General features: G+C 51.4%; 1 protein-coding gene across 2 annotated transcripts in view; it reads left to right on the forward strand.

Moving 5' to 3' along the window:
• LOC140421223 (cytokine receptor common subunit gamma-like) overlaps positions 1 to 14,472 on the forward strand; it is a 44,127-nt gene that overhangs the window by 26,126 nt on the left and 3,529 nt on the right. For both annotated transcript variants that reach the window (XM_072505774.1, XM_072505775.1), the window contains exons 6-7: positions 134 to 230; positions 11,158 to 11,197. In XM_072505774.1, coding sequence (XP_072361875.1) covers positions 134 to 230; positions 11,158 to 11,167 — 107 coding nt within the window. In that variant the 3' untranslated portion in view covers positions 11,168 to 11,197. The remainder of the gene's footprint in view (positions 1 to 133; positions 231 to 11,157; positions 11,198 to 14,472) is intronic.

A 14,472-nucleotide genomic window follows, 5' to 3' on the forward strand; every position in this document is an offset into this window, starting at 1 on the left:
TCCACATGAATACCTGTACCTGCGGGATTGCACCCCAACATAAATTGGTGCTTTTTGGGAGATTGAGGCATAACAATAAGGAGGAAAGGAGGAAAAAGGGGAGAAGAAATAATTGATCGTTGTTTTTTTTCAGGGACAGCACAAAGGAACTTTCATGCATTGATGTTATTTACTATTGTGCCACTTTTGGGTTTATTGATAATTGTGGCGTTCCAGCTGAAGGGTAAAAGGTGAGCAGAATGCTGTTTAGATTTAGTTGCTATGACTACATGAGCAATGTAATAAACTGTTCTATTTCTCCATATGTTAAGTAGCTCTAGTCAGTGAACCGGAGCTGATGGATATGATCGGCAAATTCCCTTCACTTGTACAATAATCATAGACGTGCTTCACCACATCAGCCTGGTCTGGATTTAGAACATAAATAATGCCTGAATTGATCAGATCATACTGAGGTTGCTAACAATTTTCTCGGCCCGTTCGCCACAGGTGAAAACCCCGTTATGGCCGCTGGCTCTCGCAAGAGGACCATAACGGGATTTGCGGCAGTGAATCTCATTGTGAGGTGTCCGTCACCCCCCCCCCCCCCCATTCAATGCATTTTGAATTTAAATGCATTTTGATATTCAGAAATGGCTCAACGCCATTGCATCCGGGGTCGTCAGATGTTCCCCCTCGGCAGCGTGACATAACGCAGGTGTGGATCACCACTAGTTTCCAAAAGCGAAAGCCACTTGTGATGACCGCGCTGGGGAATTGGAGGCGGGTACAGCCCCCATGTGGGTGGTGAGAGGTATGGCTGGGGAGTGCCCCAGCACCCTGGCATTCCCCCCCCGCCCCCGGCAGTGCCAACCTATGCTAGGGGTAGTGCTGGATCGGCATTGCTGGGGGGGTGGGTGGTTAGTGGGGCCAGTGGCAGAGCCAGGGACACAGCCAGGAGTGGTGGAGCCTTGCCGGAACACCATTGGCAGTTTATGTGGGGACGATGGTGGAGGGAGGCGAAGCCCTAGAATGGCGGGTTGCCCTGATTTTTAAAAACAAAATTAGAGTACCCAATCATTTTTTCCAATTAAGGGGCAATTTAGCGTGGCCAATCCACCTAGCTTGCACATTTTTGGGTTGTGGAAGCAAAATACCCCTAAATCGACCGGAAATCCCTTGTTACCCTCCTCAACGGTAAATCGCCTATTCCCCTGCCCTGTTCCCCGGGGTGCATCACAAACAGTTCACTCTTTCCCATGTTCAATTTATATCCTGACAATTCTCCAAACTCCCTGATTATCTCATTATCTCATTATCTCTGCATTATCTCAGGCATCCCCTCCACTTGGTCCGCGACATACAACAACAAATCATCTGCGTATAATGACACCCGATGCTCTTCTCCTCCTCTAAGTACCCCCCTCCACTTCCTAGAGCCCCTCCGCGCTTTGGCCAGTGGCTCAATTGCCAACGCAAACAGTAACGGGGACAGGGGACATCCCTGTCTTGTACCCCTATATAGTCGGAAGTGGTCAGATCGTTGCCTATTTGTAATCACACTTGCCACCGGGGCCCTGTACAGGAGCTGAACCCATCTAATGAACCCCTCTCCAAATCCAAATCTCCTCAGTACTTCCCACAGGTAGTCCCACTCCACTCTATCAAATGCTTTCTCTGCATCCATCGCCACCACTCTCTCCGCCTCCCCCTCCGGTGGGGGCATCATCATCACCCCCAGCAGCCTCCGTATATTAGCATTCAATTGCCTCCCTTTAACAAACCCCGTTTGATCATCATGCACCACCCCAGGGACACAGTCCTCTATCCTCGTCGCCATCACCTTGGCCAAAAGCTTGGCATCTACGTTCAAGAGGGAGATAGGCCTGTATGACCCGCACTGCAGCGGGTCTTTGTCTCTTTTCAGGATCAGCGATATCGTCGCCTCCAACATCGTCGGGGGTAGTGTCCCCCTTTCCCTAGCCTCATTAAAGGTTCTCGTCAGAAGTGGGGCCAGCAGGTCCACGTATTTCCTATAGAACTCCACCGGGAACCCATCCGGTCCCGGGGCCTTCCCTGCCTGCATGTTCCCAATTCCTTTTACCACCTCCTCCACCTAAATGTAGCTCTCAGTCCTGTCATCTCCTGTTCCTCAACCTTCGGGAACTCCAGCTGGTCTAGGAAACGCGTCATTCCCTCTTTCCCTTCCGGGGGTTGAGCCTTATATAGCCTCTCGTAAAATACCTTAAACACCCCGTTCACCCTCTCGCTCCCCGTTCCATCTTTCCCTCCTCGTCTCTAACCCCTCCGATCTCTCTCGCCGCCCCCCTCTTCCTAAGTTGTTGGGCCAGCAGCCGGCTCGCTTTCTCTCCATATTCATACTGCACTCCCTGTGCCTTCCTCCATTGTGCCTCCGCCTTACCCGTGGTCAACAAGTCAAAGTCCGTGTGCAATCTCCGTCTTTCCCTGTATAGCCCTTCATCTGGAGCCTCTGCATATTGCCTATCCACCCTCAAAATCTCCCTCAACAATCTCTCCCTTTCTTTACCCTCTTGTTTCCCCTATTTTCCAGGGCTTCCAGTCTCTCCATACACCTCTTATGCAGTGCCTCGTGCGTCTCTGTCTTCACCACCAAGCCCTGTATCTCGTCCTCATTTTCGGCAGCTTTTGCCTTCACTCCACGGAGCTCCATCTCTTGGGTCTTCTGCGCCTCCTTTAACCCCTCAATCGCCTGCAGCATCGGCGCCAGCACCTCCTTCTTGAGCTCCTCCACACATCGCCGGAGGAACTCCTGCTGTTCCAGGCCCCATACCAACTGGCCTCCCTCCACCGCCATCTTGCTTCTCACTTCCCTTCTTTGCCGCTGCTCCAGAGGATCCTCCGCAATCTGGCCACTATTATCTCTTCTGTCCATTCACATCCGGGGGGACTCCCTTCTATGTCGCCTCACAGTGGGTTTAGCCTTCGAAAATTGCCGTTGGGACTCCCGATAAGAGCCCAAAAGTCCGTTAAAATGGGAGGTGCTGAAACGTGCGACTTAGCTGGTCATCGCCGCACCCGGAAGTCCATTTACTCCTTGTTATTCTGGAAAACTTTAAACAACAATAGAAAATATTAGAAATGCTGAGTATTTCAGTCAACATCTTTGAAGAGAGCAGGTGAAGTGACATGACTCTTGTACACTCTTTGGTGGATAGTCTTATACCTTAGCCGTTATGGGCAATATGCAATACCCAACGCACTCAATCTCCTGGGAGAGTCTGCTGAATACAACATGAGCAAGAGGATAAAAGGTTATGGGCTAAATTTGACGTTGGAGGGTTTGGGTAGGGGGCAAGGGGGATTCTTGGCCCCCCAGCGTTAAAGTCAGTGGCGAGCCCAGCTGTGTTTGACCAGCTCATCCGGCAGCCATTTTACTGCCATCCGGATTATGTCGGGCTTTTCACCCCCATCGGAGAGGGCAGGTTCCCTGGCCTTGAGGTGGTCCAGGTGCTTCCGCACGGTTTGTTCCCTCGTCCTAAATGTGTCGGACACAGGCCTTGTTTTCTCCACTCTGGTACCTAGGACCCATTGAGCTCCATCCCCGAAACTCCGAACATGAACAGCATCCCCTGGTTTAAAACCTCTGTCACGTGTTCAGTGATCATGGTACCTCTTCTGGAGGATCTGTTTCATTTCTACCTGCCCGTCAAGACACAGGAATGTTCAACTCAAAAGGGTAAAGAAGCATCGGGCCGTTAGTAATTCTGCCGGCACGGCCCTGGTTGTGATGTGCACTGTTGTTTGGCTGTTGAATAAGAACCTCGCCAACTTTGCTTCCAGGCAACAAATGTTCTGTTTAAATGTTTGGACTGCCAGCTCAGCTCACTTGTGAGTGGATGGCATGGGACGGTTTGGGCGTGTTTCACCCCATTTATGTGCATTAACATCTGGAACTCGTCATAATATGCACTCATGCACATCATGAGGTAAAGACAGGCAGTGACAGACACCCAGGTTAGCCAATCAACATACAGGACAGAACACAACCAATCACCAGACAGAACACTAAAGGGGGGCCTCCCACTATAAAACACACAAGGCATCAGCACTCCGCCTCTTTCCACTGGTGACAACTGTAGTGACAGTCAGGGTGTATATATCAGTTAGCACCTTCAACACGTGGATCAGAGCTAGTCTGGTCTAGTTAGTTAGAGTTAGCACACTTAGAGTAGTAGAGAGTCAACCCACAGCCAGCTGTGTGCATTGTTACAGAAGTTCAATAAATCGTATTGAACCAACGTTCAAGTTTGGTGTCTGCTTTCCAGTCCAACTGCATCCAGTTGCAGTCCGTGTTACCCCAGGGTTAATAACACAACAGAACTATGCGCTGGTGAAAGGAGTTCCGTTGTCTGCGATAAGCACCTCTGGATCCCATGGGTGCTGAATCATAGAACATAGAACATACAGTGTAGAAGGAGGCCATTCGGCCCATCGAGTCTGCACCGACCCACTTAAGCCCTCACTTCCGCCCTATCCCCGTAACCCAATAACCCCTGCTAACCTGGACACTAAGGGCAATTTAGCTTGACCAATCCACCTAACCTGCACGTCTTTGGACTGTGGGAGGAAACCGGAGCACCCGGAGGAAACCCACGCAGACACGGGAAGAACGTGCAGACTCCACACAGACAGTGACCCAGCGGGGAATCAAACCCGGGACCCTGGTGCTGTGAAGCCACAGTGCTATCCACTTGTGCTACCGTGCTGCCCATCATTGGCACAATTTTTCCATGGCGATTCACGAGGTGGTGAAGACATTCGGTGCATGTCCATCCATTTTGAGAGGGCATCGAGAAGAAGCAGAAACATTCATCCCATAAAGGGCCCAGCAAAATCGGTATGCAAGCGCACCCAGGGGCGTCCTGGCCATCCCCAAGGGTGGAGCTTCTGCTGTTCCTGGCAAGCCGTACATTGCTGCACCATTTGCTCGATGCTGGCCATCACACACAGCTCCTCGTGTGCATTTTCATCTTAGAAACACCCGGGTGTCTGCTGTGTAAACCTTGTTGGATTGTGCGCTGAGCCAGCCATGGGATGACCACGCGAGTTCCCCACAGGGGGATGCCATCCTCCTGCTGCTTTACAAGATAGGCCCATAACTCCTCTGGGAGTTTTCCTCGTAGCCCACCGTGCAGGATGACGTGGCGTAATTTTGCCAGCACAGGGTCCCTTTGGGTCCACCTGCGGATCTGTGCAGCCATCATGGGAAGAGTGTCCATTAAATCCAATGTCAAGACGACCTCGTTCATAACTGGGCGACGGACGGGTGGGGGGAGGGGGGGCTTACAAGCAGTGGGAGATGGCTGAGGGTATCCGCCTGCACGATCTGTTCCCCTGGACGATGTTCAATTGTATACGCCATCAACAGCAGTGCCCAGCGCTGGATTTGGGCAGAGGATATCGGTGGAATCATCTTGTCCTCCTTAAAGAAGCCGAGCACGGACTTGTGAAAATTCTTTACTGCTTATATGGCGGCCAGTCCTTCCATTTCCAGAACGGCTCCTCTGCATCGGCCAGGCTTCTGGATTCATAAGCAAATTAATGTTCCGTCCCATTGTCACGCCGGTGGGATAACACTGTTCTGATGCCATATGTGGAGGCGTCACATGAGGATGATTGATCTCGATGGATCGCAATGCGTCAATAGTTTAGCTGACGTTTCACTCTGGCGACTGCTTCCTCCTGCGGTGCTTTGCATGCCCATTTTTGTTTTTCTTCAAGACCACGTGCAGGGAGGACAACAAGGTAACCAGGTTCGGGATTATCTTCTCATAATAATTGATGAGACCCAAAAACGACCTCAGCTCTTTGGTGTTTTCAGGTATCGGGGCTCCCCGATAACCCGGACCTTTTCCTCCACCAGGTGCAACCCGTCCTTATCGATGCAGCACCCAAGGTACGTGACCTCTTTCGCCTGGAATATGCACTTTCCTCTCTTCGGACCGGCCCCCACACCGGAGAACCATCAGAGGACTTTTTCCAAGTTATCAAGATGCTCCTTCCAGTGGTTCCTGCAATGAGCACATCGTCCAGGTAGACATCCATCCTGGGATGCCTTTGGATGATGTCTCCCATCACCCGTTGAAAAATAGCATATGCTGATTTCACCCCGAATGGAAGCCGGGTGTCCTCGTCCAATCCTCTGTGGGTGTTGATGATGACATACTGCTGTTGTGCCATGTCTAATTCCAACTGGGGAAACGCACGGTTCATGTCCAGATTCGCGAATGAGTGATCTATGCATGGCACGGGGTGCCAGTCCAGGCGGGAGGCCTTGTTTACTGCCATCTTTTTAAAAAATATATATTTTATTCAAATTTGTCGGCCAAACAAAACAGTACAAAGGTTTTTCCCTTTTTACAACAATAAAACAATATAAATAACGCCCCCCCCCCCCCCCCCCCCCAGGTTGCTGCTGTTACCTTCCCATTTCCTTTATCGTCCTGCGAGGTAGTTAATGAACGGTCGCCACCGCCTGGTGAACCCTTGAGCCGAACCCCTTCGTGCAAACTTTATCCGTTCTAGTTTTATAAACCCTGCCATGTCGTTTATCCAGGTCTCCACACCCGGAGGCGTGGCTTCCTTCCACATAAGCAATATCCTTCGCCGGGCTACTAGAGACGCAAAGGCCAAAACATCAGCCTCTCTCGCCTCCTGCACTCCCGGCTCTTCTGCAACCCCAAATATAGCCAACCCCCAGCTTGGCTCGACCCGGACCCCCACCACCTTCGAAAGCACATTCGCCACCCCCACCCAGAACCCCTGCAGTGCCGGGCATGACCAAAACATGTGGGTGTGGTTTACTGGGCTCCTCGAGCATCTTCCACACCTATCCTCTACCCCAAAAAATTTACTGAGCCTTACTCCGGTCATATGCGCCCTGTGTAAAACCTTGAATTGTATCAGGCTAAGCCTGGCGCATGAGGACGAAGAGTTTACCCTACGTAGGGCATCTGCCCACAGCCCCTCTTCAATCTCTTCCCCCAGCTCTTCTTCCCATTTTCCCTTCAGCTCATCCACCACGATCTCCCCCTCGTCCCTCATTTCCCTGTATATATCCGACACCCTACCATCCCCCACCCATGTCCCTGAGATCACTCTTTCCTGAATCTCCTGCGTCGGGAGCTGCGGGAATTCCCTCCCCTGTTGCCTCACAAAAGCCCTCAGTTGCATGTACCAAAATGCATTCCCTTGGGGCAACCCATATTTTTCCGTCAGCGCTCCCAGACTCGCAAACGTCCCGTCTAAGAACAGATCCCTCAGTTGCACAATCCCAGCTCTCTGCCATGCTCTAAATCCCCCATCTAATCTCCCAGGGACAAACCTATGATTATTTCTTATCGGGGACCGCACCGAGGCTCCCATCATTCCCCTATGCCGTCTCCATTGCCCCCAAATTTTCAGTGTTGCCATCACCACTGGACTTGTGGTGTATTTCTTCAGGGAGAACGGCAACGGCGCCGTCGCCAGTGCTTGTAGGCTGGTTCCTTTGCTGGACGCCATCTCCGATCTCTTCCACGCCGCTCCCTCCCCTTCTCCCATCCACTTACACACCATTGAAGTATTGGCGGCCCAATAGTACTCACTTAAGCTCGGTAGTGCCAGTCCCCCCCTCTTCCTGCTACGCTGCAAGAACCCCCTCCTCACTCTCGGGGTCTTCCCAGCCCACACAAAACTCATGACACTTTTCTCAATTTTCTTGAAAAAAGCCTTCGTGACCATCACCGAGAGGCACTGAAACACAAAAAGGAATCTCGGGAGGACTACCATTTTGACCGCACCACCAATCATGTTAGATTTAGCCTATGTAAGGTTCCCCAACTCCTGGCTATCTGAATCCCTAAGTACCTGAAATCTCTTATTACCTTCCTCAGCGGTAAATCATCTATTCCCCTACTCTGCTCCCCCGGATGCACCACAAACAACTCACTCTTCCCCATATTCAATTTGTAACCCGAGAATTCCCCAAACTCCCTGAGTGTCTGCATTATCTCAGGCATCCCCTCCACTGGGTCCGCAACATACAGCAATAAATCATCTGCATACAATGATACACGGTGTTCTTCTCCTCCCCTGAGTACTCCCCTCCACTTCCTGGAGCCCCTCAGTGCTATGGCCAGGGGCTCAATTGCCAATGCAAACAATAACGGAGACAGGGGACACCCCTGCCTCGTCCCTCTATAAAGACGGAAGTAGTCAGACCTCTGCCTGTTCGTGATCACACTTGCCACCGGGACCCTATATAGCAGCTGTACCCATCCAATAAACCCTTCTCCAAAACCAAATCTCCTCAACACTTCCCACAGGTAGTCCCACTCCACTCTGTCGAATGCTTTCTCGGCGTCCATCGCCACCACTATCTCCGCCTCCCCCTCTGGTGGGGGCATCATCATCACCCCTAGCAGCCTCCGCATGTTCGTGTTCAGCTGTCTCCCCTTAACGAACCCAGTTTGATCCTCGTGGACCACCCCCGGGACACAATCCTCTATCATCGTCGCCATCACCTTGGCCAGGAGCTTAGCATCTACGTTCAAAAGGGAAATGGGCCTGTAGGACCCACACTGCAGCGGGTCTTTTTCCTTCTTCAAAAGTAACGCTATCGTCGCCTCCGACATAGTCGGGGGCAGCTTCCCCCTTTCCCTGGCCTCATTAAAGGTTCTCGTCAAAAGCGGGGCCAGTCGGTCCATATATTTCCCATAAAATTCCACCGGGAACCCATCCGGTCCCGGGGCCTTCCCTGCCTGCATGCTCCCAATCCCCTTTATCACCTCCTCCACCTCAATCTGTGCTCACAGTCCCGCCCTCTCCTGCTCCTCTACCTTCGGGAATTCCAGCTGATCCAGGAAATGCATCATTCCCTCCTTCCCTTCCGGGGGCTGAGCCTTATACAACCTCTCATAGAATGCCTTGAACACCCCATTCACTCTCTCCGCTCCCCGTTCCATCTCTCCCTCCTCATCTCTCACCCCTCCTATCTCCCTCGCCGCTCCCCTCTTCCTCAATTGTTGGGCCAGTAGCCGGCTCGCCTTCTCTCCATACTCATACTGTACTCCCTGTGCCCTCCTCCACTGTGCCTCTGCCTTACCTGTGGTCAGCAGGTCAAATTCCACATGTAACCTTTGTCTTTCCCTGTACAGTCCCTCCTCCGGTGCCTCTGCATATTGCCTGTCCACCCTCAGAAGTTCTCTCAACAATCGCTCCCATTCTTTACTCTCTTGCTTCCCTTTATGTGCCCTTATGGATATCAGTTCCCCTCTGACCACCGCCTTCAACGCCTCCCAGACCACTCCCACCTGAACCTCTCCATTGTCATTAAGCTCCAAGTACCTTTCGATACACCCCCACACCCTTAGACATACCCCCTCATCCGCCAATAAGCCCATATCCATTCTCCAGAGTGGGTGCTGTTCTTTTTCCTCTCCTACCTCCAGATCTACCCAATGTGGAGCGTGGTCCGAGATGGCTATGGCCGTATACTCCATCCCTGTCACCTTTGAGATCAGTGCCCTTCCCAGGACAAAAAAGTCTATCCGTGAATATACCTTGTGAACATGGGAGAAAAATGAGAACTCCTTACTCCTAGGCCTAATAAATCTCCAGGGGTCTACTCCTCCCATCTGCTCCATGAAGTCCTTAAGCACCTTGGCCGTCCTGAACCTCGACCGGTCCAGCCCTGGATCAAGCACCGGATTTAAGTCTCCCCCCATTACCAACTTTCCCGCCTCCAGGTCCGGGATACGCCCCAACATACGCCTCATGAAGTTTGCATCATCCCAGTTCGGGGCGTATACGTTCACCAGAACCACCGCCTCCCCTTGCAATCTGCCACTCACCATCACGTATCTACCCCCACTGTCCGCCACTATGGTCTTTGCCTCAAACAGTACCCGTTTCCCCACTAAAATAGCCACCCCCTATGCTTCGCATCTAAACCTGAATGAAACACCTGTCCCACCCATCCTTTACGTAGTCTAACCTGGTCTGTCCGTTTCAGGTGCGTCTCCTGCAACATAACCACATCTGCCTTTAATTTCTTTAGGTGTGCGAGTACCCTTGCCCTTTTAATCGGCCCATTCAGCCCTCTCACGTTCCACGTGATCAGCCGGGTTGGGGGGCTCTTTAGCCCCCCCTTTGTCGACTAGCCATCCCCTTTTTCAACCCAGCTCCTTACCCGGTTCCCACGTACCCGTATATCCCACCGACGGTGCCCTCCCGCCTCGACCACCCCATCCCATAACAGCTCCCCCTTCCCCTTAGCAGCAGCAACCCAGTTAACTCCCTCCCCCCCCCCTCCGCTAGATCCCCCTCTAGCGTAATTACACCCCCCATGTTGCCCCAGAAGTCAGCGAAATCTGGCTGACCTCGGCTTCCCCGTCGATTGACCTGGATTCGATTCCTGGCTTGGGTCACTGTCTGTACGGAGTCTGCACGTTCTCCCCGTGTCTGCGTGGGTTTCCTCCGGGTGCTCCGGTTTTCTCCCATAGTCCAAAGATGTGCAGGTTAGGTGGATTGGACATTCTGAATTCTCCCTCATTGTACCCAAACAGGCACCGGAGTGTGGCGACTAGGGGATCTTCACAGTAACTTCATTGCAATGTTAATGCAAGCCTACTTGTGACACGAATAAAGCTCATTATTAAGGAGAGGAAGGATGCGGTAGCGTGACCCCTTTAAGGGGGTGGGCTCCACGGACCACGCAGCTGGCTTGGGGCCAATCGCGCAGGAGGGCATGAACCCCAGCCAATGGGCAGTTTGCGGGGATCCCTGGGAGCAAGACCCCGGGCAGTGTGGACCAGGGAACTGAAGTGTAAAGACCTGTTGTAAAGTGTCCTGTGCCTGTTATCTAACTGCCTTTCGTCTCTGAACCCCTTTTATTACTGGAAGCCTCCATTGTATGTCTCGAGCCACCAGTATGTCTCGAGCCACCAGTTTCCTTCACTGATAGGAGTGACCTGCCCACCTCATTTTACCTTGTGGGCCTGTTTCAATAAATTGTGCATACATAACCGCTTTACAACCACCTTTCATAAGATTAACTGCAATTGAATGCATCACACAACGTGAAGTAAAAGGAGTGCATTTTGTTTCCCAATGATTGTTTTAACCAGATTTGTTTTGGACAAAATTTTCTTACAGAACATGTTGACCCTCCGGTGATCAACGTAGACCCTCAAAGGTAAAATATTTATAATATATCCTTTTAAACACACACAATACAGTCTCTGTCTTAACTTTGGTGGACTATTCTGATATCATGGAATCATAAGAAGTTTGCTGCCTGTGCCACTCTTTGCAATTGGTCCCATTTCCCTGGTCTTTCCCTGCAAATTTATCCCCTTTCGATGTTTGTCCAATTCCCTTTTAAAAGTTCCCACTGAATCTGTTGTCAACACCCTATCTGACAATTTGAGATGATAAGAACTCTCAGTGTAAGAAAAGAGTCTCTTCCCCCTCGCCCCCCCAACGTCTTTTTGCTTATTATTATCTCCGCCACTGAAAATTGGCAGAGGTGATGTTTTCACCCATTTGCTACTCTGTTAACAATGGGGGCGAATTTCCGGCTGTGTGGCGCCTGGCGTAAGTCACACTATGTCGGGAAAATTCCGGGAGAGGTCAAAAACGGGTTTCGCGCCAGATGCTAAACAATTTGTGATCTTCTTGGGGCCCTTCCCACTGCTGCGAACCGGATCTCGCCAGAAAGGACGAGAAGCTAATTAATAATAATCGCTTACTGTCACAAGTAGGCTTCAATGAAGTTACTGTGAAAAGCCCCTAGTCGCCACATTCCGGCGCCTGTTCGAGGAGGCCAGTACGGGAATTGAACGCGCGCTGCTGGTCTTGTTCTGCATTACAAGCCAGCTGTTTAGCCCACCGTGCTGAACCAGCCCCTAGCATGCATCTGCATGTATTTTCATATGATTAGCGAGTTTCATGTTAGATCTTCCGGCCTCCTGGAATGTTCCCTCCCCGAGCAGGAAATCATCCGCCCGCAAATTACTACTGTTCCATAAAAACGGGAAGCAGGTGCCATGGACTCCAAGGGGGGAGCAAGGAGGTCAGCTCTGCTCAACACTTATCTCAAGGGTGTACAAGGGCTATTCAGCTGCTGCCAAGGTGGTGGGGAGTGGGAGGGGGAGAGGGGGAGGGGGAGGGGGAGGGGGTGGGGGAGGGGGAGGAGGAGAGGGAGGGGGAGGGGGCAACTCCTTCAAGGCTTGGGGTGCCTCGGGTTGGGCTGGAGGGCTTCAGTTCATGGATGCACCCTGGTGTCACGTGGCTAATCTGCTCTCTGTTTGATTTGAGGTATTTCATTTGAGGTCAATTTCAAAGGCCAGTCTGCTTGAAATGGCCAGTCTGCTCTCTTTTTTGCTTCAAAGGCTTTGGGGTTCCTTGTTGACATTCCATGTCACACCCCCATTAACTTTTACAAGGCCCTGGTCTGACAGCTGTGACTCATTGGAAGGAGCTTTTCTGGTGATGCACTTCACGGTCCATTAGCTCTGAAGTGCTGCCTAGAATGCACACCTGTTCCGTCTGAGCTCATTTGTTTTAAATGGGGTTTCTGTCTATCTATTAAGTGTAAACTGCATGATGTTCCTAGAAGCAAATTTTCACCATGCAAGCAGGTGGCACAATTCAGAAGTTATAATGCAGAGGTTTCCTCAATGAGGACCTTCTCACAGCCACTGTTATTCTCTACGTAAGCGCCAGAGGGCTGGGGGATCATTCTCCCACAGTTGCTGGCAAAGGCCTGGGGGATCAGCGCTCCTGATCTGGGCATGAAGGGGTCTAAAGACTGAAAACTGCCAGCGGCAGGGGCTGGCTGCATGTCACTCAGAGAGAGAGAGAGAGAGAGAAAAGGCAGGACAGATATCCTGAGGGCAGAACAGGAGGGACAATATTTGACTCTCCACTGGGCTTTAAGTCATAGGCCATGCACTAGCTGCCCAGGTGCATTGAGTGTTGCATGACAGCAGTAAGATGACAAGATGTACAAACCTGAGTATCCACGATGCATATTGGTCTGGTCCTTGTCTGCCTCTGCAAGGGCGTGTGCCCTCTCACATTGCTGAGAGTCATGCTTGTCCAGCCAATTGGCCATCATCACATACCCTTCACCACCCTCAGCCGCCTCACCAAGTCAGGGTTAATGGTCGAATCCTTAATTGTCATGGGTTGAAGGTTGGGGGCTAGACATAGGGAGGGGTACGCTCGCGCGTCACAGCAGCGATCACCCGACTGCACTCTTGGATACCATCATGCTTCACTTGGGAGTCTATGTGTCATTGATGATGATGTGGTGGGAGGGAACAAACGGATGAGAGGCTGTTGGCGAAAATGAGGGGGCATTGGCACTGCCCATGGCTGTTGAGGCGTTGACATGGTATGGCCTGCAGCTACTTAAGATGCCGCTGGAGAAGGTATGCGGTTGTCAGCCTCCAGGATCATGAGGAAAACTGGTTTTGAGAGGGATTGAGCATTCAATAGGAGGGTCCTCCTACAGGCCGCGCAAGCAATCCCAACACTGAGAGCCCTGGAGACGCACAATGACACATATCCTGAAATGACAGAATCTGAAGCTGGAATGATCAAAATCTGATCACAATCTTCCCGCACTCAGTGCAATAAATGAACACCCACGTGAATCATGCCGAGTTGGAGCCCCCGTACATCGTACCGCCCAAATGGGGATTCAGCTATGCGCAGTTAACAAGGGAGAGCTGCATTTAAACGATCCCTCCGCACTCAGTCAAGTCAGGAGGATAGCAGCGCAGAAAGCTACTCCATGCTCCTGAGGCAGTTTTTAAACCAGGCTTCTGGGCGCAGCAGAGGAGAAGCGAGGCACCTTGTACCCACGAGTGGGTAGAAGACCCAGCAGCAGTGAGGCTAATCCAGCCTGGCTTCAATGGCCGCGGCAGTCAGTGCTAGCAGCCTGGCATAGAGAACAGCAGATTCATTCACTGATTCCTTTAGCTTCTCGCTACAGGGACTACAATGGTGCATATTACCAACTGGAGAACAAGCTGGTTTCTGCTTCTCAAATTCCTTTTCACTATTTTCCCTGGTGGACGTATGCGCACTATCTGATTGCCCTCTTCGCTTGTCTTACATCTGTTACCCTCTGTTACCGACCCTCCTGCTAGTGGAAACAATTTCTCCCTATTCATGATGTCAAAAAATCTCATAATAGGTAGTGCCATAAATTTTCTTTTACCTATTCTCTTGATTCATTGTGAAGTTATACTTATCGTACTTTGGCAACGCTAGGAGAAAAGTAGAGGTCAGTAGAGCTTTTTTCCAATTAGGGGGCAATTTAGCGTGGCCAATTCACATACCTGCACATCTTTGGGTTGTGGGGGTGAGACCCACGCAGACACAGGGAGAATGTGCAAACTCCACACGGACAGTGACCCGGCTCCGTGATCGAACCCGGGTCCTCAGCACCGTAAGGTG

Source organism: Scyliorhinus torazame, chromosome 5 (genome assembly GCF_047496885.1).
Source record: "Scyliorhinus torazame isolate Kashiwa2021f chromosome 5, sScyTor2.1, whole genome shotgun sequence".
Taxonomy (NCBI): domain Eukaryota; kingdom Metazoa; phylum Chordata; class Chondrichthyes; order Carcharhiniformes; family Scyliorhinidae; genus Scyliorhinus; species Scyliorhinus torazame.